Below are 16829 nucleotides of genomic sequence, written 5' to 3' on the forward strand. Positions count from 1 at the left end.
TGTAATACGATTTCCACGAGTGAAGAAAGCAATAAAACAAGGGAGAAAATGTAGACAAAATGTGTCCTACTGACCTGTCAAAACTTGTACAGGTCATCTGCGGACTGACTAGCCCCAAACTTCGGCAGATATCTTTTTGGACCTCTACGGTGGCAGTGGCCGTAACCGCCAAGATGGGAATCTGAAAAGGAAAAGAAGTTATTGTGACTGCTGTCGCTCATTTGCATATCCAACTTTTACAGGGAGCATTGTAGGCATACTACTTTTAGCTGCTCTTGGACTCCTGCCTTTAGATAAAAGCTGGGATATGAGGGCTTGAAGAAGTTTTTATAAGTTGTCTCCTGTTGAAGTAAAGCAAGAGTATCTGTAAGGATGGGGTAGGAAGAAAAATTGAGGCTGGAAGTTCTGCTGGCCCAACACGTATTTAAAAAAAAAAAAAGTTAGCAATGCTTTTTAATTTTATGGACGTAAACATTATTTTTTTGAGTAATTAAAATAACAACAACAACAACAACAATAATAATAATGATAATTTTTTTAAAATCATTCGTCCATTTGTGTCTGACAATCACTAATGAAGCTGTAGAGGAAAATGTTTCTCAAGCAAAACAGAAGAAATAAGGGTTAAGATGACAAGTGGCTTCTGCTATGGCCACTGAGACCAACTCTGACAGCAAAGAGCGTATCACAATAAGAATGTTTAAAAGATTCATTTCCACTCGTGAATGTGTGCAGTTTACACGCTTCTGATCTCTCTTGAATAATACAAAACTGAAGTAACAGTATAACTCTGTCCCCAGTGGAGCAACTTACAGAAGGAAACTGCTGTTTCAACGCTCCGAGATGGCGATATGAAGGCCTGAAGTCGTGACCCCACTGAGAGACGCAGTGCGCCTCGTCGATGGCGATGAGATCAACCCCTGGAGGTAAAGTGAACATCACAGTCATGAGCCACGATCACGCTTAACCCTTTGCTGCCTATTTTTACCACCCAGTTTCTCTGAATTTTCCACAAAAATATGATGGCAAAGTGTTAACCCTATCCGTACGCCCTCCCTGGGGTCATTTTGTACCCCCGGGGTTGTATTCTTCACATTTTAGAACACTTCTAGAGTGAAGATCTCTTTCAAACTTTCAGCCAGCATTTCTCAAAAAATCATTTGGACAGATTGCTATGCAAAGCGTACAGATCGGATTAACGAGGAAATTTCTTCTTTGGAAAGGGGTGGCACAGAGTTCCCCACGTCGCATGGATACGATAGTAAAACCCGATGTACGAATAGGGTTAAGTAATTTTTTTAAAAGGCAATCAAGAAGCACATTCAGTTGACAGTGAGTAGAGTATGAAACTGTATTTCATTATTATGACTATTCCCCGGACAGCATGTTAAACTATATCATAGAGTCTACATACCACTTCTCTCTTTGAGCCAATTAAAAAAGTGTCCTCACAATTCGGTGGCGCCCTCTTCGCAAAAGCGCACCTTTTGCGAACAGAGTTATCCTACTTGAGTTTAAAAAATCAAAGTGAAACTAGCAAGTTTTTGAATGAATTTCGGAAGAACGCTTTTTAAAATGGTTACGCTGACAAAAAACCTCTTCCGGAGAAAAGGGTACTTGTTTCTTCTGGAACGGACTACCTTTCCCCTCGACAGACGGGTGATGTAGAAACTTTTATATTATACTTATATTCCTCATTTCGTTTTTACAGCTAATCTCAACATTTTATACTACGCACTGTGTTTTTATTGGTAAAGAATTCGGAGGAAATTCCGGGCTGAAAATCGGATCTTTACCTTCATCTGCGCACATGAGTTTGCTTGAGTTAGATTCATAATTGGTCTTGTCTGCTTTATAAGTGAAACTGTGTATTTGTCTTCTTGGCAATATTGTTCTCAGCCTTCTGGGCAAAATCGGTTTTCTGGCCTTCTGGGCTCAGTCGATGAGTCATTATTAGCCTTCTGAGCAAAATTGATCATAGCCTTCTGGGCGAATTCTTTTAAAAATCTTTCTCCTGGGCATCTCTGTTCAAAACTTTCTTAGTTCCGTTATCTATTCCCCTTCTGGGTAAAATTGTTGGTCAGCCTTCTGGGCAATCAAATACCATCTGTACTGGATCCTTGGCAATCTTGATTTAGGTTTTCTTTCTAAGCTTCAGGTCCAAATTATGGACGAAGATCAGATATCCATTCAAGAAGAAGGGGAGATAGATATGACAGAAAACGTAAATGAAGACATGACAACAGAGAGAGATGCGATGAAAGATTTGATCAAACAAAATAGTAACATTATGGCAAGCGTAATGCAGCTCATTGCATCACAAAATAGAAAAAGAAAACGCTCTGCTTCCTCCTCTTCGTCATCATCGTCATCATCATCACCCCGTGCTACATCAAAAACGAAAAGAGCGCAAAACAAGTCCAGTGAATTAAAGAAAGGGAAAGCAGTGATGCGTACAAGTAGGGCACTCGGTCAGGAGGACCTTGGCCAAGACTGGTCGGGGGATGAGAGCATTTTAGATGCTATCGGCGAAATGGCATCCGGCTATAACACAGACCCCTCACAAGAAGGAGCGGCCCACACTGGGAAACATGATACCGGTGGGGCGGAGACTGAGGTGTCGGATGAAATGTACTCAGACAAAGATGACTGGTACCAAGAGGCAACGGAGGAATACGAAATTGATGAAGAGGTGGGCGAACCACTTGAGGAAAATTTGGTCAGATTCATTGAGAAGACAATGCCAGAGCCTATGAAAGAGGAAAAATTGAAAGACAACATTCAAAGGTACAAAAGACCAAGAAACTGTCTCGCACTCACAGTCAGGCGAACAAACAAACCGATATGCAATCTTTTGAATAATTTTCAAAGGAAAAGAGATATGAAATTAGTTTCTCAACAAAAGAACATCGCAAAGGCAGTAACAGCAATTGCTAAATCGGCTGAAATAGTTACACTGATGGCCAAGTCCACAAAAAATGAGAACAACATGCAAAATGCAAAACAAGCTGTCAAGGCCCTCACAGACGCCATGTCGATCCTGGGACATACCCAGCAAAAGATTACATGGCAGAGAAAAGAAAGTCAAAAACCGGCGATTCCATTTGAGTCGCAGGGTATCTGTGACATGGCTTCTGATGGCAACGACTTGCTGTTCGGAGAAGAGGTGGAAAAGAAGATGAAGGAGGCGCGAGAACAAAAGAGACTGACGTCATCATTTCACGCAAGCCAGGGGAAAAGGCGAGGCCATTTTTTAGGCCGAGGGAACCACCGCGTGAACCACCGCGGGGGCCCGCGGTGGAGAGGTCAGAAGAGGATGGGCCAAGCCAACTATGCTCCTCGCGGCTCGAACAAGACGACCAATTGGAGTCAGTCAAAAAGGGCGTAGTGCTGACACGAATAGATGGGCAACAGGTAAGAGTTGAAGATGGAGAAATGAAGCGATTGCTGGAACTTAAGACTAAAAGATTTACAGCTGGACAAATAAAGCATTGTCTGCCACAATGGCGGCGACTCACATCAGATAAAGCTGTTCTGGCTTTGGTACGAGGTACTGAAATAGACCTCACAGAACAGCAAGAAGTTATGGGCAGCAATAAGCCCGATTCAAGTTTTTCTATGAGCAGGGAAGAAACGATGATGGTAGACAGAGAAATAGAATCTCTTTTAGAAAAAAGGGTCATAGTTAAATCGAGTCATGAAGATGGTGAATTCATTTCTGGCATTTTTACTAGAGAGAAATCCGATGGTTCACATAGAGTGATACTAAATTTGAAAGAATTCAACAAAAATGTTGAATACAAAAAGTTCAAAATGGAGACACTGAAGAGTGCATTAAATCTAGTAACTCAGAATTGTTGGCTTGCCAGTGTAGATCTGGTTTCAGCATATTATAGTGTTCCCATTAGACCACAGGACAGGAAGTATTTAAAATTTTTATGGAAAGGACAGCTGTACGAGTATACATGCTATAGTAACGGATTAGCTCAGTGCCCGAGGTGTTTTACCAAGATCACAAAACCGATCTACGCATACCTTCATGGATTAGGTCATATAGCCACAGGATATTTGGATGATTCACTGCTTATAGCGGAAGACAAAACTGCATGCATTGAAAACATAGCTGATACAATTTCAATATTCGATGAATTGGGGTTCGTTGTCCACCCTGAAAAATCGGTCCTCTCACCCACTCAAGAGATTGTATATCTTGGCTTTGTAATAAATTCCAAAGAAATGACCGTGGCACTGACTGAAAAGAGGAAACAGGTAATTTTGAAAAATTGTGAAGAAATTTCCAGCAATCGCATTCAACCAATCAGAAATGTAGCCCGTTTAATTGGCCTATTTGTCGCAAGCTTTCCTGCTGTACCATATGGCCCTTTGTACTACAGAACTCTAGAGAGAGAAAAGGTGGTGGCATTGAAACGCAATGGCAATAATTGGAACAAATCCATGCCCCTCTCGTCGGAGGCATTGAAAGAAATTGATTGGTGGAAACATAATGTGACTATCGCTTTTAGTCCTATCACCAGGCATGATCCGCAGTTAATCATAAAAACGGACGCTAGTCTGAAAGCCTGGGGTGCTGTTTGCAATGAAGTTAGAACTGGGGGCGCCTGGTCAGCAGAAGAAGCAGGCTTACACATAAATGTCCTTGAAATGTTTGCAGCTTTTATGGGACTGAAATCATTTGCAAAACGAAAGAGTAACATACATGTCCAAATATTTACAGACAGCACTGCCACTATGGGTTGTCTGAACAAAATGGGGTCATCCAAATCCATGGAGCTCAACAGGCTGAGTAAAATAATATGGGATTGGTGCAGACAGAGAGGCATTTGGCTGTCATTAGCCAGAATAGCAGGCACAGACAATACTGAGGCTGATTATGAGAGCAGACATGTCAATCTAGATACGGAATGGAAACTCAATTCAGACCTCCTGATGCATGCACTGAGTGTGTTGCGATACTTTCCTGAGATTGATCTTTTTGCATCAAGATTAAATCATCAGTTCAGACATTACATGTCATTCAAGCCTGACCCAGATGCACTGGGAATAGATGCTTTCACGAGAAACTGGAGTAATAAAAAGTTTTATGCTTTCCCACCTTTTTGTTTGTTATCTAGAGTCCTTCAAAAAGTCATCCAGGACGAAGCAGTTGGAGTGATTGTGGCACCCTACTGGCCAGCTCAGCCATTCTTCCCATTGTTGATGAGACTTCTGGTCGACAGTCCAGTTCTTATCTCAGCAAGGAAAAACCTTCTACATCAACCCAGTCATCCAGACACTCACCACCCACTTCACAAGAAGCTAAGACTTCTTATATGCAAAGTGTCGGGGAGAGACTCAGAACCCAAGGCTTTTCACCAAAAGCTACCGAAATCATCATGGCCTCGTGGAGGCCAGATACCAAAAAGGTTTACTCCACATATATTTCCAAATGGGAAAGGTACGCTTCTACAGTCAAAGTGGATCCAGTTTCACCACCTATAGCAGTAGCCATCAATTTTCTGGCAGAATTACATGAAAATGGGGCATCACATTCGGCCGTATGCATTGCTAGGTCAGCACTATCATGCTATTTAAATATTCCAGACTTCGGTAACCTTGACTGTGTCAAAAGGTTTATAAAAGGGGCTTTTGAACAAAATCCATCTTTCCCAATGAAAAGCATGACTGGCTCATGGGATCCGCATCAGGTCTTAACTTTTGTGGAGCCTTGGGTTCCTCACGAGTCTCTCTCCTTGAAAGAATTAACTTTAAAACTCACCATGTTATTGGCCTTGTTATCGGGACAAAGAGCCCAAACTATTCATAGTTTAGATATCAAGAGTATGGAAATAAGCAAGAACAAATGTACATTCTATGTTTCCAAATTATTGAAACACTCCAGGAAAAGTCACCACCAAGAACCCTTGGAATTTTTAGGATTCAAAGATAATCCAAGCTTATGTATTGTCAGCATCCTGAAAGAATATCTGAAAAGAACACAGTCATTACGAACTCATATCAATGAGTCTCGTTTGCTCATCAGTCATCAGGCACCACACAAACCTGTTAGCAGAGACACAGTCAAAAGGTGGATAAAAACACTGATGGAAATGGCTGGTATTGATATTACAACCTTTACTGCTCACAGCACAAGAGCTGCTAGCACATCTGGTGCATTGAAATCAGGAGTGCCAATACAAACCATATTGAGCGCGGCTGGCTGGTCGCAAGAAAGTACTTTTGCTAAGTTCTATAAGAAAAATATAAGACAAAATTTCGGTCAAAGCCTTCTGGACTCTTATTTCGCCAAAACAGGCAACATTTGACTGCATGTAGTTTTGTACAGATATACTGAAAATGTAAATATACAGAGAATATATCTAGCATGATAGAAAATGCTCTGTTTTTACTGTTACATTGAAAGTTGCTTATAGCGTTACATTTTGTAATAGTATTTATCTCATATGAGTGATGGTATCAAGCTTCATTCTTTAAATAATCTTTGTTTTTACATTCATGTATGTACATGTATACCAAATACAAGAAGCTACAGAGAATATATAATGATCTTCATATTGATCACAAACAAGAACGCTTTGGAGGTTGTTCATTGTATTAGTCACAGTTGTGGCTCTAAAATCTCATGTTTCCAACGGAGGGCCTGACGGCAGTTGAGTTAAAATTAAAGAAACAATCGAGACTTACCTGTAAGTTGATGATTGTTTCTGATTTTGACGATCTGTCGTCAGGAACGGAGTGGTAACATGCCCTCCCAAACCCTCCCAATAACATGAAATTTATATTTCTTCGTTCCTGACGTTCGTGGTCTATGATATTGTATTCATATCATATATATTTCATTAATTTCACCTATGGTGCTCGCAAGTATTTGGTTTCCCAAATGAATAATTTAATTGTCACAACTGTGACTATCTAAAGTGTGATGGGTTACGCCGTGCTGCCTTCTCATGTTACCACTCCGTTCCTGACGACAGATCGTCAAAATCAGAAACAATCATCAACTTACAGGTAAGTCTCGATTGTTTCTTTAATTAAAATTTTTAAAAACTAAAACTCCGCACTGAACGAACCCGAACTGCTGATGAACAGCAGTCGATCTGCGCACGCAATGAGGTGCTATTCCTATTCTTCTTCTGGAAAAACGAAAGAGAGCTTCAAAACAGACTGCAGCGCCATCTGAAGCAAAGAGCAAACTTCCTGCGGACACTTTTTTGGCTGAGTGGCCCATCTTGTTATTTACTATCTTTTATAATGACTATATATCAGTTCTCTCATTTGTAACGAAAAAATGGGATTAAAAAAACAAAAACAAAACAAAACAAAACAAAAAATCAGGAAGTTATATACCTTTCAAGCTTTTCGAAGTCAAAGTAAATATTCTATCTTGACATCACACAGGTTACTCACTCAAAAACTGTGGTCCAAACCTGGTCAACTGGAACAACGAATTTGAACAAGGAGCTGTATTAAAGTAAAGAAAACCAACGGAGTCCAGCTTTCCCATTTTTGAAATATCTTTCCAAGTAACATCCTCTCTGTGGGTGGTTGGCGGGTGCTCTGGTGTGGTTTGCTTCTTCTTTCCTATCAAACATCTATCGTCCTTATCTCCCCTTCTTCTTTTTTATATTTGTTACTCTCTTGTAATAACTCTAATCTTCTGGCGCTCATATGACCTTATGCAGTTGCGAGCGCCGTAAAACCTCTACTAAAACTAAACTAAACATCCTCTCTGTGTTGACAAGGGACAACATTTCTAAAGTAACAGAGGAAAAAATAAAAAAGCAATACATACCCACGCGTTCATTGAGCCTTTTGAAGTCATCCATACCAGTGGAAGCATACTCAGGAGTCACGTAAACTAGTCTGTACTTGCCCTGAAACAACTCCTCTTTCACCTCAGCACTTCTCGTCTGAGCAGATCCCAGGAAACAAGCATCAATATTTGAAGCTCTGTACACAAAAAGAGAAATAAAAACAAAAAATGTTACTCCGAAATAGAAAAAGACTGGAGTACTCAGACCAGCTCATCAGTTCTTTATCATATTATCACCAAATGGTAGACATAGTCTTTACTATTTTTACTATTCCAGGGATGCAACTTAATGAATAGATTTGTTTTTTAAATTTTGTTTGGTGCCATATCTGTTGTCACTTTTTCTACATCAACTTGGCCTATACCACATATTTAATATTTGCATCATAAATATTTGAATTTGGGAGCAATATTGTAAACATTGTGGAGGTCAATCCTCAAATTGCTACCTCTCATTGACACCAGCAGAAATTTCAACTTCGAGAAAAAAAAGTCAAAGCAGAAATTACACAGCAGCACAGAATGAACATTTGACAACTACTATATCTGAAGCATGTAACGCTGTCTGAATAGGAAGACACAGTGGTCACTGAGTGAAGAAAGGTAAAATTAAGCTTGTTGCAGTGTTCTACCTCATAAAGAAAATTATGTATGGTCACTTGAAACCACTGGTCAAAGTTCCAATCGATGAACTGAGGAGGGGAGATCAATCCATAATCTTCAAACTTAAAATACAACATGTGCCCCTCAATCAACATCTCAACCGAATTGGAGTAAAGCAGTCTGCTGCCTGCCCACTATATGACTACCCCTCAGAGACAGTGGAACATCATCTGTTCTTTTGTAGAAAACTAACCGATTTCAGGGGATGTTTTCTTCCCAAGCTACCCCACACATCTAATTGCCTCTACTCCTCAAGCCAACAATTAGAACAGACATGCAACTATTACAGAATGGCATAATGCAAAAGAGTTAATGCTCAAATGCTACTGGATCGCTAACAACAACAACAACAAAAAGAAAATTACCTAAGATGCATTTAGATGCACTGGTTTGCCTCGATGTTAAAAAGAGCTCAAGAGACACTTGACTGGACTATCAAAAGGGTTGACTTTGGGTATTCCCTTTCCGTAAAGATTAACTGCTGCATCTGATCATTATAAACCGTGACAAAACTTAGGATAGCTTACTGCAAACCATGAACTTGATCTTCCATAAGAGATATCAAGGGGCTGATGATTATGGACGTCCTCTTGGTGAATACAGACGGGAACTGGAAAGTCAAGCTTTTGCCGTATCCTGAAACAAACAGCACAAATAAAATAGCAGTACAACTATAGAACAAGTTCTTAAATGATTCTTCAGTACAGTTGAAGCTTCAAAAAGCACAGTTCTTCATCAGTAAACAAAAGATTCATTTTGTAAAAGGAAAACTTAGATTGTAAAAGATTAAGTCGAGTGGAAAGTCTAATTGTGAAATTTAAAAAAACTTCTTTCAGTTTTGCAGTTTGACTAAAATTACTGTAAACACAGAAACAAATCGACACAAGCACATAAGGTCACAAGAGAAGCAAGCTGCTTCTATCCTGCCTGCCACAAGCAACCCAGCAGAGTGGGGAAACATCTACCTTGCTGAAAGACAGGGACACAAAATAAATTTTTGTTTTATTTTAGTAAGGATTTTACTGCACTTGCAACACAATTAGGTCATATAAGTGCCAAAGATATTAGAGATGTTCCAAAAGAGTAACAAACACAGAAAAGAGGGAGGAAAGTTAAGGATAGATTATGTTTGATAGGAAAGAAGAAGCAAACCATACCAGAACATCTGTCATCTACCCAAACGTCATGAAATAAAGTTTATCTTAGACAAACGTGAACAATAAATAACTATAAATAGCATTTGTACAGCGCATATCCCCACTCAACAACAAGCTCCATGTGCTCTACAATCTATATCATGAGAATCAACTCATCTACAAGCTATGTGGAAGAGCCAAAAACTCTCACGTCAGAGGCAAACAGTTGGCGCTCATATGACCTTATGCAGTTGCGAGCGCCGTAAAACCTCTACTAAAAAAAAAAAAAAAGAGGCAAACACCATTCCTCTTGACTTGGTGAACCAGCCACCAAATCTCATCCATGACATTCATGGGGTACGAGTTCTCTCAAAATATTTGAAACTAATGAAATTCTATAAAGGGGTAACACTTTCAAACCATGCATTTCAGTTTTAGTGTTTTATGGCACTTGCAACACAATAAGGTCATATAGGAGCCGAAAATTAGAGGTGTTACAAGAGAGTAATGAACACGAAAAAGAAGGAGGGGAGATAAAGACGATAGATGTTTGATAAGGAAAGAAGAAGCAAACCACACCAGAGCACCCGCCAACCACCCACCGAACCATACTTGATGTTACATCAAAACATGATAAGGTACAAGAACTTACCCGTAGCCATGATGACACAGTTGTCCTTCTTGTCATTGAGGACAGAATTTATGATCTTCCACTGCATCCTGGTAGCATAAGAATAAAGCAGATATTTAAGATTATATTAATTTCCGTTTAGTTTTAGTAAGAGTTTTACGGCGCTCGCAACTGCATAAGGTCACATGAGCGCCAGAAGATTAGAGGTGTTACAAGAGAGTAACAAACAGAAAAAAGAAGAAGAGGAGACAAGGATTATAGATGTTCGATAGAAAAGAAGAATCAAACCACACCAGAGCACCTGCCAACCACCCACGGTGAAGATTAGAAAATCACTTTCTCCAAAAAGAGTAAGAGATGGCCACACAAGAGAGTAATCCAACAGCACAGGGAATTAGGGGAAAAGGTACCAACCACCTCCCCTAAAAATAAAATATTTTAAAAATTTTTTTAAAAAGATAAAAAATTACAATAATGAAAATGTTCATTAAGACATTGATATGGAAAAGTGTACTTATTCAAATGCAAAAACATAGATAACGTACATGAAGGAGAGAGGGTAGAAAGAGAGGGTGGAGGGAGGGAGGGAGAGGGAGAGATTGAGAGGGAGGGAGGGAGGGGGACAGCCTGATTGACACAAATTTTGTCAGAACAAGAAGAGAACCAAAAGAAAATGTTTTCTATTAACATAAAAAAAAAGAAAAACAAAAAGAAAGTCAGAGGAATTACAATATCAATTCACTTAACACCACCAATAAATTTTAACTTGTCAGGGGTACCTGTATATGTACTAACACTGACCTCAAACAGAAAAAAGAAAAAGAAAGGTAACAGAGATACAAGTCTCAAACATTAAGACAAAAAGAACAGAAAACGCACTCAGTTGAACATCTCACCAATAAGTTTTTAAAGTGATATACTTTGCATACACTTCTTTCATGATAAGGTACTTACGGCCTAAATTTTGAATATCCAAAATACTGTTTCAGAACTTCCAAGTAAGATTTGTCACTTGGCTGATGAACGTCCTCTGGAAAGGGGAAAACAGAAGACAAGAGTACATGTAGCAAAACACTAAAGGCGTTCTATCATTTCCACAACAATCCCAAAGGGAGTCTTTTACATTTGGGGTTCAACATCATGCTTGAGATGAGATCTGGATTCAACTTTTTGAGCTCTGTAAAAACTAATCTATGTTATATGTCTGGCATTCGTAATGAGCATGGTATTCCAGCGGAGGAGTTCAGAGGTATTTAGACATTGGTCAGCTTTTCTTCTTTGGTAGGTCACACCTCGTCCACAGTGTTGGGGTCACAGCAGTCGGAACATGTCCATCTCTGCCCCCCCCCCCCCCCCCCCCCCCTCAGGATCCATCCCAGAGTCTGTCTGCTTATAGTGTCCATCATAATCTGGTTGGAGATCCGTCGGACTGGTCCGCACAGGTGGCTGTGTTTCCCTTCTCCACTTTGGATCCCCCTCTCCTTCAATCTACCTAGGGTGTGGGAACTGCTATCCGCCCTATTCTTCCTCAAATTTTCCTTCACAGCGGTTAGGACTGTTGGTGGGTCCAGTGTCAAATTCCCTCCCACTTTTTCCTACACCTCTGTAGGTGTTGTATCTGAATATCTTCTCAACTTGAAGATGAGAAAACAAAATTAAAAACAACAAAAACCTACCATAGGTTGCATACAAGGGGCAGCATCATTCTTGAAGCAACCTTTAGCGTCAGGCATACATACCTTTCTCTGATCTATTGACTCTATTAAATTTCAGCTGTTTGTGTGAGTTTTGAAATATTAACACAAGAGTACAAATTTTATCATTAGGGAATAAGATGAGATGTTTCAAGACATACCAAAGAACATTACAGACAAAGAAACGAAGAAGGTAGGCAAGATTGCAAGAGATAAACAGGCACATTTACCACTCAATGACAATAAAAACGTAAGAGGTGAATTGACAAATGAGAAGTCTCTCAAAATAATTGGTCCCATACACTCAAAGTTCATATCCTGAAAGAAACATTTACAGCATAAACAAAATACTGATGTCACATAAACAAAAAACTAAATCCAGTAATAAAAAGTTCAATACTATGTTAATGCCTACCCGATTCATCGTCTTCTTTGTACTGAAAAGTATCATCAGCCTCCTCAAGAGCACTTTTTTCAGCTGCCTCAAGTTCCTGGCAGGGAAAATTTGAACATATTGCATAAAAATATATAAAATGACAATATGTAAATAGTTTTAAATCACAATAAGTTACATATTTTCCTGAATTAAAATCATTTTCTAAGCTGAAAATACAGATATAATAAAATTTAATGAGTAGCATTCGTACTAACAAACAAAATTTAAAAAACACACTTGAACAATCTGACAGACTGGGGTCAAGAATCTGAGTATTGAAGAGCAATGAAAGAGTCAAAATATAACCTCTCTTCTGTTGCAAATATTATTGCAACAAAACAGCAAACAAGCGATATTATAAGGCACTGCGGCCTGCTAGGTGTGCACTCTGCTACCATGCAAATATAATGTTACTATGGATTGTCTAGCAGCACCTTTTTATTGTAGATTAAACTCACCAAAAAAAAAAAGGATTAATTTGCTTTTCCTGAGGATACAAACAACCTTTCCCGTTAACTCTTTCCGGACATAGTTTTTTTGGAGTCTAGACATAATTAACTTATGGCTCGATTTGGCTATGCAGGTGGTGTACAAAATAACTTCATAGAAGCATAACTATTACATATGATACATCAAATTGAAGGAAATTGAATGAAAAATACATCCCAACATGAAACAAAGAGGTTAATTTTGAATATAAGTATGCATTACAATGGTTAGAAATTGCGATAATGATGAGAAAAAGAAATTTTGACGGAAAAAAAAATTACATTCACCAAAATGTGAAGGCAAATCAGCATAGCTAACTTATCATATACAGGCCAAGAGCATAATCCATAAATTTCTGAATGCACAGCTTTTTATTTGAAAGCAATATTCCAATTTTTGTTTGAGTTATGATATTTATACTGAGTCCGGTTACATCGTTTTGTTGGTGCAAGACCTCAAGAACTAATTCACTCGTTTTTCCCCAAACCCACTCTTTGACAAAGTGAAACTAGATGTTCTCATTTCCGAAATCCTTTCCAAGTTTTTCAATAACAATAAAACGTAATTATAAATGACGGATCGTGTTAAAACGAAACAATACTGAGGTACCCTATCACAGCCGATATATCGGCAATATGTCCGCAAGGGGTGTGGACTCGCGCCAATACATCGGCCACACATGAGGAAAGAGTTAACTCTGAAATCAAACAAACAAGCTTTCAATTGCAAGTACTACACTTCACAGCTCGGCTGGAACATTACAGCTGTGTAAAAAAGTACATTGTCCATTATATGTTAATAATATATGTCAGAGCTAGCAGGATTGTATTTGAGGTCTGCTTAAGGCTAAAGCTGCAGTGTGAACTACCCCCTTTTTTTTTCTTTTTTTTTACGAATAATTATGGAACAACACCTTAATGTAACTAGTGCTACATTTCACACTTTAAGAGTCATTTTAATAAAAATAGACTTACCTCTAACATGTTCTCATCAAACTCAGAATCACTGGACATTTCATCATGTTCTTTATTTTCATTTGCGATATCTCCTAGAAGTCGTTCTTCCTCATCAGGATCAAAGTCAGGTTCAGGTGCCTAAGATGGTAATCAGAAACATTTCTTAAAGAACACAAGTTACAGAGGTTTATTTAGAGAAAGTAAATAGTAATAGAAAAGTTCTATATGCTCATCAACTTTACAGGAAAAGTTTCAAATTTCTAAATCACAGTATTTTACATACTTTCGGGAATTAAACCATTTTCTGAGCTGAAGAATGAGTGATTTCGTTAGTTTGAACAATAAACTGATTTAATAAATGTCTGAGCATGCAGCAAAATACACATTAATTCTTTACCTCCTGCCTTGTTCATACAGGAAAGACAAAGTTTCTTTTATACAATTCTCAAAGCCTCGTAGGTCATTGACTTGTCCTTAAAGAAACAAACACAACAGCTAAATTTACCCCTGGCCAAACATCTTCCTCGAGCTCTCCGTCCATAGACAACAGTTCTTCGTCTAGCATCACATCATTTTTCTTGCCATGGCAATTCACCTTTTCACTTGAAGTTGTTTTGGAAGTCTTGGTACTCATCCCCAAAAAATCATCAAAATCCAGATCATCGAAAGAATCGTACGCCTCCGAGTTGCCTGCCGTGGTCGGCGTATTTTCCTCACTGACTTTCTTTACTTGCTGAGTTGTCTTCCCACCTCCACCGCTGTCATCATCACCCTGCTTTTTACTTTCACTTTCAGAAGGTACAAGGCCTGAACATGACGCTTTATTAAAACCATGCTTTAAGCTTGAAATGTGGTTCTTACACAGGTCAACAGTCCAACTCGATTTTTCATCAATATTGCTCTCACTCTGCTGTTCAAGAAACCGAATGGTGTTATCTACATCCTCTCTAAGTTCATAGAGGGACTTTAGTAGTATCTGCTTGAGGTTCATCCTGGTTATGGTTCTGTCAGCAAACTCATAATTTTTTCTCAAAACCTGCCAGTAAAGAGAAATGAGAAGACGAATCATGTTAAGCCATTCCATATTTATTTATAATATGTTTATACACACACACACACACACACACACACACACACACACACACACACACACACACACACACACATGATATCAAAGGCACACAAGGAAAAACAAGGGATGACACTTTTTGGCATTTTAAGAATATCACAATTGAAATGCTTTACAGGCCACCCATGTATTTCCATAGGAAGTAGAGCTTGATCTTTTCCCAAACCCGATATTGGGCGACTCATCATAATTTAGCCCTGGACACTTAGATGGGCCAGAAGAGGTGCGTAAATACTTTCCAACCCTCTTCACAATTCAAATTAGCCCTAAACTGACATCCCTTGATGTGCCCTTCATATATATGTGCAGACAAATGGGACCAATATTGAAAGTGGGATCTAAAAATTTTAATCAAATCGATTTATAAGGAAAGCATGTAAAATTTAAACATCTTTTTTTAGTTTTAGTAGACGTTTTTCGGCGCTCGCAACTGTATAAGGTCATATGAGCGCCAAGGGGTGGATGTCAACAGAGAAGTCCTTACAGGGAATCAGACTTATTCTGCTCACCTCTCTAGCTTCAAAAGCACTAAGTCTGCTTCGACTATCAAGGCATTCCGGAAATAGCTGGTCACAAAAGTGTGACAAACAAAAACAAAAAAAGTGAGGAAAATAACGATAGTAAGGAGTAGGAAAGAAAAAGCAGCAGCTCCAAGTTGTAGTTCAGGCACAGTTATGAGCATGACATTGTTGGATCAGCCCATTTACAATTCTACTGTTCATTAGAACGAGAAATGTCCCCCCTTTGGGAATAGCCTAAAGACACAGTTAGTGGCACCGCCTGGGGGGGGGTTGACATCTACATTCCCCTACTTGGACGAATTGTACAGAACAATTTGCACTAAAAAAATTAATTCCATCTTTCAGACAACAAACATCCCTTGTTCCCTAAAATAAAAACATCAGTCAGAAGTAAAAGACCTAGGCTTCTGATCTGTAACAAAGAAAGATACAGAAGGTCATTTTTACCATCATCCAAAATTCTTCCATCTTAAACCATCTTGTTATAAGTATTCATATATAATGACCTTAGAGTGTGTATGTGTGTACCTGGTGAAACACCAAACCAATGAGCCAGGAACTGAACAATAAAGATGTATCTTACATTATTTTATAAACACTTTGCAGTCACACAGCCAGCGGTACAAAATACCTATAATACCCCATCTGGTCATCCAGCCAGGAGAGTGACTGCAACGGACTTCTCAAGCCTGGTGCATTGAACGGATACAGTAGTCTCCGCCTAAACACACGCTATACAAAAGCACGCTCCGCTCAAACGCATGCTTTCGTCATCTGGCCGTTTTTTTACTACATAATTTTGACGTACAAACGCACGGTCACTCCCTCTAAAAGCACGCTCCGATCCGCGAAACACGCTGACAGGTTAAGCTGAAAAAAGTGAAATCTGCACAGCTTGCACATAACGAGCCTAGACACATGATATTTGGTGAGAGTGCCCCCGCACGCTGAACAAAGAGAGTGATGGACAGCGTTTTCACACCCAACTTTCCACAGACTGTAATAGGTCTAGGACTGGTCTGTGAAATGTTGGGGGGGTTGGGGGACTGAAATGTTATTGTTATTTGATTGGTCACTGGAAAAGCTAAGCTGCATCTTTAAGAAGAGAAGGTTTCTGACTGGTGTTAGGGTGACCCCATGTAATGTTTAATTAGACCTAGCCCTATGATGCGCAACACGCGTGAATCCCGTCCATGAATTTACGATCGGGGGTGGTCTCTTGGAAAGCCACAAGGCTGGGCCATCGGCTCTATGACTATCCCTGACAGTTTCCTCTTATGCTATCTGTTCCCGACATTTTATGGTGCGTATCATTACATTGAGTCCCTATTTCTTACCCCCCC

General features: G+C 39.3%; 2 protein-coding genes across 3 annotated transcripts in view; one reads left to right on the forward strand and one right to left on the reverse strand.

Moving 5' to 3' along the window:
- Positions 1-16829, reverse strand: part of LOC101858284 (Werner syndrome ATP-dependent helicase homolog) — a 56727-nt gene that overhangs the window by 32670 nt on the left and 7228 nt on the right. For both annotated transcript variants that reach the window (XM_005102092.3, XM_005102091.3), the window contains exons 2-10: positions 14342-14872; positions 13855-13974; positions 12371-12446; positions 11216-11291; positions 10283-10350; positions 9022-9130; positions 7811-7968; positions 814-920; positions 75-181 (exon numbers count right to left, since the gene is read on the reverse strand). In XM_005102092.3, the coding sequence (XP_005102149.1) occupies positions 75-181; positions 814-920; positions 7811-7968; positions 9022-9130; positions 10283-10350; positions 11216-11291; positions 12371-12446; positions 13855-13974; positions 14342-14827 (1307 nt within the window). In that variant the 5' untranslated portion in view covers positions 14828-14872. The remainder of the gene's footprint in view (positions 1-74; positions 182-813; positions 921-7810; positions 7969-9021; positions 9131-10282; positions 10351-11215; positions 11292-12370; positions 12447-13854; positions 13975-14341; positions 14873-16829) is intronic.
- On the forward strand, positions 1621-6556 carry LOC118477949. Its single transcript, XM_035970718.1, has one exon. It carries the CDS (start codon positions 2168-2170, stop codon positions 3386-3388), a length of 1221 nt encoding a protein of 406 aa, XP_035826611.1. The 5' UTR covers positions 1621-2167; the 3' UTR covers positions 3389-6556.

The sequence above is a fragment of the Aplysia californica genome, unplaced genomic scaffold (assembly GCF_000002075.1).
Source record: "Aplysia californica isolate F4 #8 unplaced genomic scaffold, AplCal3.0 scaffold00313, whole genome shotgun sequence".
Classification (NCBI taxonomy): Eukaryota; Metazoa; Mollusca; class Gastropoda; order Aplysiida; family Aplysiidae; genus Aplysia; species Aplysia californica.

Coding starts and splice junctions, on each gene's coding strand:
- LOC118477949 (XM_035970718.1), top strand. CDS start 2,168: ATGGACGAAGATCAGATATCCATTCAAGAAGAAGGGGAGATAGATATG.